This window comes from Delphinus delphis, chromosome 2, assembly GCF_949987515.2.
Source record: "Delphinus delphis chromosome 2, mDelDel1.2, whole genome shotgun sequence".
NCBI lineage: Eukaryota > Metazoa > Chordata > Mammalia > Artiodactyla > Delphinidae > Delphinus > Delphinus delphis.
This window is the reverse complement of record NC_082684.1, coordinates 73,648,049-73,656,648: the sequence shown is the minus strand read 5'-3', so window position 1 is coordinate 73,656,648 and position 8,600 is coordinate 73,648,049. Positions and strand designations below refer to the sequence as shown.

The window sequence follows — 8,600 nt, the reverse complement described above, 5'->3', positions numbered from 1 at the left end:
AGAACTGTATGGTGGTTCCTTAAAAAACTACAAATAGAATTACCATATGACCCAGCAATCCCACTCCTGGGCATATACCCAGAGAAAACCATAATTCAAAAAGACACATGCACTCCAACGTTCATTGCAGCACTATTTACAATAGCCAGGTCATGGAAGCAACCTAAATGCGAATGGATAAAGAAGATGTGGTACATATATACAATGGAATATGACTCAGCCATAAAAAGGAACGAAATTGGGTCATTTGCAGAGACATGGATGAACCTAGATACTGTCAGACAGAGTGAAGTAAGTCAGAAAGAGAAAAACAAATATCGTATATTAACGCATATATATGGAACCTAGAAAAATGGTACAGATGACCGGTTTGCAGGACAGAAATTCAGACACAGATGTAGAGAACAAACGTATGGACACCAAGGAGGGAAGGTGGCGGGGGTTGGTGGTGTGATGAATGGGGAGATTGGGATTGACATATATACCTTAATATGTATTAAATGGATAACTAATAACCTGCTGTATAAAAAAATAAATAAAATAAAATTCAATAATTCAAAAATAAGTGTCCTGTGCAATCAGAATTTCATCTTTATTTGTATATACATAACAAACATTTAATGTAGATCAATTTATGCATTATTTTTGATGGTTAGTGCTTTGTATATTTTGTATAAAATTGTTTTCCCAATGTTAAATGTATAAAGAAATTCTCCTATATCCAAAGTTTTAAGTTTTTACCTTTAAATTAATTAATTTGAGGTATAGTGTTAAATAGTCAAGTTTCATCTTTATTCACATATACTCAACAAATTTTACTATAAATTATTTTCATCATTATTAATCATTTTGAACTCATTTTTTGTTTCCATTATGTTTTTACTCATGATTCATTTGGCCCTTGAACAGCGTGGGAGTTTAGGGGCATCGGCACTTCACCTAGTGGAAAATCCAAGTATAACTTATAGTTGGTCCTCTGCTCTGTGGTTTTGCTACCAACAATGGGTAGTGTAGTACTCTAGTGTTTACTACTGAGAAAAAGCCATGTGTAAGTGGAACTGTCCATTTCAAATGCCTGTTGTTCAAGGATCCTCTGTATTTAGCAGTCTATTTTGTTAGTTTTAAAAATATAAGGATTTTCTGCTCATATTCTTGTTATGAAATTCTAACTTAAACTCATTGTGGTCTATGAAAAATGATGCATCATTTTAATCCTTTAAACATTTTTGAGACCTACTCTATGGTCTAATCTATGGTCAACATCTATATGTGCTTGTAAAGTGTTTAATCTGCCTTTGTTGAGTAAGATGTTCTATATGTGTTCGTTTTTTCATCAGCTATTCATAACTTCTATAACATTACTAATCAATTTATAAGATGTACTTTAAAATCTTCTCGAATGACTATGAAGACATTTCTTCCTGAGTAGCATCCACTCACTGCTGCTGTTGAAAATTCTCCCTTTGCTCTGCCATTCATTTGAAAGTGTGTAATCTATTTTACTCTACTCGTCCTTAAGATTTCTGCTGTTTCTTTATAATATTGATTTCTAGGTATAGATTTCTCTTCTGTATTCTGCTTGAGATTTATTGGTATTTTTTTAACCTCTAACTGCATTTTTGTCATCAGTTTTAACAAAATCTCAACCACTATCTCACTATATATTACTTTTCTCCCCCATTCTGTCTCTCTTCTTCTAGAACTTTAATTCAACATATGTTCAACCTTCTAATTCTACTGTTTTCTATATTTTTATCTTTATGCCTGTCTGTGCTCTATTTTTTTTTTTTTTTTTTTTTTTTTTGCGGTACGCTGGCCTCTCACCGCTGTGGCCTCTCCCGTTGCAGAGCACAGGCTCCGGACGCGCAGGCTCAGCGGCCATGGCTCACGGGCCCAGCCGCTCTGCAGCATGTGGGATCCTCCTGGACCGGGGCACGAACCCATGTCCCCTGCATCGGCAGGCGGACTCTCAACCACTGCACCACCAGGGAAGCCCTGTGCTCTATTCTTGACAATTCTTTCTGAGCTATTTCAGGTTAGTAATTCTATTTTCATCTTTTATTAACTTTAATAATCATCTGTTATTAACTTTATTCACTGTGACTTTAATTTTGGTGTTTTCATATTTCTCACTTTTAGAAGTTGTATTTAGGTCTTTTTCAGATGTCATTTTTTTAAGGTTAATGTTCCCTGGAGTGCTTTTTTTTTTTTCACACACACACACACTGTATTTTATTTTTACAAGAGGTAAATAAACTGACACCAAGCATTGTAAATGGATGACCACAACAAAAGCAATAATGATTGCAATTACCAAACATGAAACACACTATGTCATAATATTGACATTCAGTCCAGGAATCCTCCACTGGAACAGCTCCTTTACTTTGCAGTGAAAATTGATTTGTATACTTTTTGCCTCTGAGTCCTTGTGGGATTTTTTTTTTAACTCAAAGTCACAAAAATTATAATCATCCTCATCAGCTCACTCAGTCCCGTGTAATTAATTTTTTTTCATCTTGATCTTTTGTTAGCACTTTTATGAATTCATCAGTTTTCCATTAGGGTTCTGAAAATGCTTATTCATTCAGTTCAGCAGTATAGTCAGTTACCAGAAACCTGTACTTGTCAGAGTCTTTTCCATGAATTCCTTGAAGATGAAACCCTTTTATAGGAACATATTTGCAAAAGCATCAGAGTACACCCAGAACTGTCTGTAAATGACAAAAGACTTAAAAATGACTACGGTTAAAGATTTGGTGAAAGTTCATAATAATGCAATTGACAAGGAAATTTAGTAATTTCTGAGATATACATTTTAAAGTAATTACTAGAATTATGACATAACATGGGAGTGCTTTTAAAGCTTGTTTTTATTTCAGCATAATGTTTTTTGCAATCTATATTTTATTTTACTAATAGTATTATCCCAATAATTAAAGTATTTTTTCTCTTATCTATTGTTTATTAGTCATGGTGTCTTATATCTTTGCTTGCTTGTTGATCTGTTTATATTTGACTATATGCTTGTCATTGTACTTGAAAAACAATATTTAGGTGTAATTCAAACACTGGAATTAAGTGAATTTCCTCTACATTTGCATTTGATTTTGCCAGGTACTTTAGCAAACAGTCCATAACAACATTAATCGAAGTTCAAGGTATGAGAGTCCATGAAAGTCCAGTACTATTTCCATCTTTCATGAAATTACATGCAAGCACTTGCCCATTAACTCTTCTTTGTTACTTTGAGTGTGTAAACTTTTCAGTTCCCAGCTTATTGTGAGGAGGGTTTGACTAGACCTGCTTGTGTGGGTCTTGGTCTTTGATTTGTTTTTTTTTTTAATTTCTTTTATTTTTTAAATTTTATTTATTTTTTATTTTTTTAACATCTTTATTGGAGTATAATTGCTTTACAGTGGTGTGTTAGGTTCTGCTTTATAACAAAGTGAATCAGCTATACATATACATATATCCCCATATCTCCTCCCTCTTTGATTTCTATACCTCTCACTTTATATGCTCATTAAAACAGAAATTTGAATTTTGTGGGTTCAGCAAATTTCCACAGAACAGTAGTAACTGTCTAACTGGACACCCATTATTCCTTCAGTTTGGGCCTGGTATTCACCCCTACATTTGCATTTCTTCAAGCCTTTTAAGGTTTTTAGCCATTTTAAACAGGTTTCTTTCGGTTGTTTTTGGTGGGAAGATCGGCATGAAATCCTAGTCACTGTTAATGAAATCCCTTATCCACATCTCTATTAAGATCATTGGGAGCATATATATTTGACTCCCATTTCTTCGCATGCTACTCTTTATCCTTTACTTTGTAAAAAATTTACATTAAAGTTTTTAAAATAAAATAAAGTGTTGTAAAACGTTAATTAACAATAAATTAAAATTACCCAGATGCTAAGGCACTAATAAAGCTGTTATACTATTTTCGTTTCTTTTTCCCTGTTTTCTGCATATTACTTTTCAGATGCATGAAGAAATTTCATGAGGTTGCAGTCATAAACCGTGCATTAGAGGAAGGATTAAGTTCTTGGCAGCTCTGAAAATAAGCTATAACCTGTGTATATTTATATATAGGGAGAGGATCCTTAACTTTTATAACATTTTCAAGTGGGCTTATCATAATCCATGGAAGACTGAGAATTGTATTAGCTTTCAATTCTGATACTTTTGCAAAAATTTTACTATATTGTAGTGCTTTCTATGCCAACAGAGAAACTTTGAAGTATTGTGAAAACTGTCTCACAACCCCTTGTGTTTCTCTGCAGGACTCTGCCGTGCCTTTCTCTCAGTGATGAATGCCTGGGTCCACTTCTTCATGTGTTACAGGGAGCACAGCAGTGACGTACCTCCTTCTTAGGAGCTATCACCCCCGGGGCAGAGATGGGATTAAGTTGATGGGACTCTTATACCATGGATGAATAGGATTTGAGATGTTTTTCCACCAGGGTCTGATGGCTTGCAACAAAATCAAGTCACTAGGCCTTTTCTGCATGCAGAGAAACTTCTGGGACATAATTGCCTTGAGTAGGAAGCAGGAGAACAGAAGTCGTCCACAGTGTCAGGATTTCACTGAGAGTTTGCTGGGGCTCAAGAGACCTGAGAGCATAATGGTCAGTGGCAGAGCCTCATTCTTCCCTTTCCTTTCTCTGGTGGTGCCCTCCACACACTCAGGAGAGAGAGCTACTCAATCTGCATGACAACTTCTAGAAAGAAGTGGGAGCAGCAAGGGTCTCAACAGGGGGCTAAGGCCAAAGGGTGAAGACATGCAGGCTCCAGTCAATGAGGGAGAGGAAGGAGGAAATAGAGAGCTCCCAGCTTTGATGCTTGTAGGGATTATTGAATTCGGTGGGTTTGAGGTTCTGGGACACAGTGACCCGGTCCCCATCCCTGTTGCCCTGGGTTCCCATTTCCGCGGCCAGCAATGACTCAGCAGCTGTGCGGGATATTGCGCTGAAGCCTTGGGTTACTGTCTTCCCCCACATCACTGGCAGTTAGTGGGCAAGCCTCTTGGGCAGCCTTGGGTGATGAAACCTAGCACAGCAGCAGGAGAATGGGAATGCGAATTCTCAAGCCCCCACCCTCACCCTTCCTTCCTCTTTCAGGGGCTCAAAGTCTGGCAGGAGGAAGACCAGAAGCAACTGACTGGGCAGACTTCCCAGGACGATGCAGCCACTCCTGCTCCTGGTGGTCCTTCTCCTGCCTCCCAGGGCTAGGGCAGGTGAGTGACCGTCCCCATCCTCAGAGACCGACACCATCCCATAGACTCTGGAGCCAGACCACTCAGGCACTCCCTAACCCTGTATCATTGGGCAGCTTGTATGAGTTCAGAGTTCCTCAGCTCCATCATCTATAAAACAGGAATTATGTCAGGCCTACCTCAGAGAGCTGACATGAGAGTTAAATGACTTAGTGTACATAAAATTCCTGGAGTCGTGCTGGCACGTACTACTTGCTATATAAACACGCTCTCTGAACTCATTCTGCAGCTCCTGTGGCAGAGCCTAGGAGATAAAGATACAGCAATAGCAGGCCCGCCGGCTCATCCTTAGAGCCTTAAATTCATGAGCTGGCCGTGAGCTGGACTCACAGGGATCTGGAGACTCCCTGAGGAAGAAAGTACCACGGGACTGCAGGGAGAGGCTGCTCAGAGGGCTCCGGATCTGCCATCCCCACAGCAGAGGAACCTTCCTCATTATGGGAGGCTGCAGCTGGCCTTGCCTTCTGGGGAGGTGGGAGGGAGCTGAGGCTGGGATGGGGAGCCAGCGGCGTTTCCTGCAGACTCCTGGAGCCTCCCCCAAGGCTGGTGCCCTGCAGACCCAGTTCTCATGAACCACCAGCTTCTCCGGCCCGTGTAGCACCTCTCCTGCCTCGCCATCTTCTAACATTTCTGGAGCCACCAAGCCGAAGCCCACACACCTGTCAGTGCAGAGATAAGTGCCTAATGCTTCCTTCCAGGGCAGATCATCGGAGGCCAAGAGGCCAGGCCCCATTCCCACCCTTACATGGCATATGTTCAGATCCAGACACCAGTGGGTCTGACCACTTGTGGGGGATTTCTGGTGCGAGAAGACTTTGTGATGACAGCAGCTCACTGCTTTGGAAGGTGAGTCACTAAGGGGCTTCTGGGCACCAGCAGAGCAGGTCCAGAAGATTTCATGAGAGGAGCCATTGAGAGCAGGGTTCTAGCAATAAAGGGGTGAAAAAGAGCCGCTAGGACTTGGGGAGCAGGGAGCAGGCCATTGTAAATGGGGAGAAAGGAGGACCTGATCAAAAAGAGCAAGATGGGGAGATGGAAGGCACGCATTGGGGCTCAAAATATGAATTCAAGCTCCTTTTTTATTGTAGGGGAGGCCAAATATAAGGTCACTGAGTTTCCTACCACCCACAGCTCAAGGCTGTGGAGACCAAGGGCATAGAGCCCAGCGCCAGAGCCCTCCTGTCCCCACCTCCCTTGGGTGAGGTCTCGCCACCCTGGGCTGTCACGTGACCTGCATCGGGGAGTGCAGTTCCTGCAGCTCAGACCTACTTCTAGGCTCCCTTTCCTTTGCAGACAAATAAGTGTCATCCTGGGGGCCCACAACATCAGGAGGTTGGAAAGGGCTCAGCAGCGCATACCGGTGCTCAGAGCCATCCCCCACCCCAGGTACAATCAGCGGAACTACCAGAATGACATCATGTTACTGCAGGTACCGACCCTCTGGTACTTCACCCGGGCGGCTCCCTCCCAGCTTGGGGGACCAGGGAGGGGGAAGCCGAGCAGACTCCCAGGGTGGTGGTAGGCATGGGGTGAGCATGGCATAGACGGTCCCTGAGTGCCTGCATGCTTCCTGCCAGCTGAGAAGCAGAGTCAGACGTAATCGAGCTGTGAGGCCGGTGGCTCTGCCGCAAACCCAGGACAGGCTGAGTCCTGGGACCCTGTGCACCGTGGCCGGCTGGGGCCTTCTGGGCCTGAACAGGAGAACAGACACGCTCCAAGACGTGCAGCTGACAGTGCAGAGGAATGGGGAGTGCAGTAGACGCTTCATGTTCTACACTGGCCGAACACAGATTTGTGTGGGCGACCCAAGAGAGAGGAAATCCGCCTTCCTGGTAAGACCACGGGCATCTGCCGACACTGTCCGAGACAAAGGGACGTGGGCAGACTGGGCAATGGGGACAGACTACATCCCCATGGCCTCAGTCTGGGGCCCAGAGCAGAGTGAGGTGGGGGACTTTTCCCCGTCAATCCGGTCTCTGGGGGAATAGCAGGTGCACCAGACACAGGACGTACATGTGCAGCGTTTTCCTGGGGCCGGTGAAGGTACCTTGACCTGGGTTGTTCTGGAGAATAACCATAGCCAGGGCTGAAGCCCAGTGATGGAAAAATCCAGAAGCTCGACTTCTGCTGCCCCTCACCCTCCCATCTCACACACAGCCAGCAGGGGAAGGAGCCCACCCACGCCTGTTTTCTCTGAGGGCGGGCCTTAGGGCCTCAGGAGGAGGAAGGCCTGGAGAATGGAGGCCCGGCTTAGTGTCCCTTCCTCTGCTTGCCCACAGGGGGACTCCGGTGGCCCTCTTGTGTGTAACAACGTGTCCCAGGGCATCGTCTCCTACGGAAACAGGTTTGGGACTCCTCCAGCAGTCTTCACCAGGATTTCCAGCTTCCTGCCCTGGATACGGAGAACGATGAGACGCTTCAAAGAGTGGGGGCTGGAGTGACACCCCCTGTCACTGACTCCCCTTCTCTGGCGCAGAGCCCAGATCCAGGGCGGTTCCCAGAGCCTTAATAAACATCCACATCTAGAGTGGAAATAACCGATTCCTCATTTGTTCATTAAACATGATTCAATACACAGCAAATGTGTGCCAGGACTGAGTGTGAGCTCCTCCAGGAAAATGGGGTCTCTTCCCCAGGACAAGTGAATCCCCGTCGCCCCCATCCTGGGAGTCAGGGTGAGCTTCTTCTCTCCTCCAAGCCATGCATTCCTCCATATCCCCTCCACCCGCTCTGGGGAGTGATGGAAGGACCTATCTCTTCCCAGAGTAAGGCTCCTTATTTTCCACCCTACCAGAGACTCTCCTTTAGGTATTAAAGTGTACCCCAAAACTGTGTGCCACTGGCGTGGGTAGGACAGGCAGATCAAAGGGAGAATTGAAGTTCCATACATTGCCCAATTGAACATATGGTAAACAATTCTCAAATCACTGAGAAACAATTAACTTTTAATAGACGACATTGAAACAAAATAGAGAATCATTGGGGAAAAAAGATAAAGTTGGGTCCATACTTCTCATCATAATCCGAAATAACACTCAGATGGGATCACAGATCTAAATGTAAAAAAATCAATCCATACAAGTACTAGAAGAAAAAAAATAATTTACTTTCTTAAAAATATCTAACAAAACACCCATATCAAAGCTGTGCTATTCATAATGCCCAAGAGATGGGAGCAACCCGAGTGTCTATGGACAGCCAGAGTTTCTGAAACCTTTACCCATACCAGCCCTGACTGTACTATAGACCAATGTTCTCATTTTCAATGTGATGAGGGTCTCCTTCTGATTTCGTTACTCTAAAATTATACAGTACAGTATGT

General features: G+C 43.4%; 1 protein-coding gene across 1 annotated transcript; it reads left to right on the top strand.

The window, feature by feature from the left end:
- Positions 1–1,744: 1,744 nt before the first annotated feature.
- LOC132420371 (cathepsin G-like) lies at positions 1,745–7,771 on the top strand. Its single transcript, XM_060004746.1, has 7 exons — positions 1,745–2,035; positions 4,287–4,631; positions 5,124–5,239; positions 5,977–6,124; positions 6,572–6,707; positions 6,856–7,110; positions 7,558–7,771. The coding sequence occupies exons 3-7, from the start codon at positions 5,185–5,187 to the stop codon at positions 7,717–7,719; spliced, it is 756 nt and encodes a 251-aa protein (XP_059860729.1). The 5' UTR covers positions 1,745–2,035; positions 4,287–4,631; positions 5,124–5,184; the 3' UTR covers positions 7,720–7,771.
- The last annotated feature ends 829 nt before the right edge of the window (positions 7,772–8,600 follow it).

Bases quoted from the DNA above. Each gene is read 5' to 3' on its own strand.
- LOC132420371 (XM_060004746.1), top strand. From the start codon at position 5,185: ATGCAGCCACTCCTGCTCCTGGTGGTCCTTCTCCTGCCTCCCAGGGCT. The intron at 5,240-5,976 runs GTGAGTGACCGT...GCTTCCTTCCAG, and splicing joins GCCTCCCAGGGCTAGGGCAG to GGCAGATCATCGGAGGCCAA. The intron at 6,125-6,571 runs GTGAGTCACTAA...TTTCCTTTGCAG, and splicing joins GCAGCTCACTGCTTTGGAAG to ACAAATAAGTGTCATCCTGG.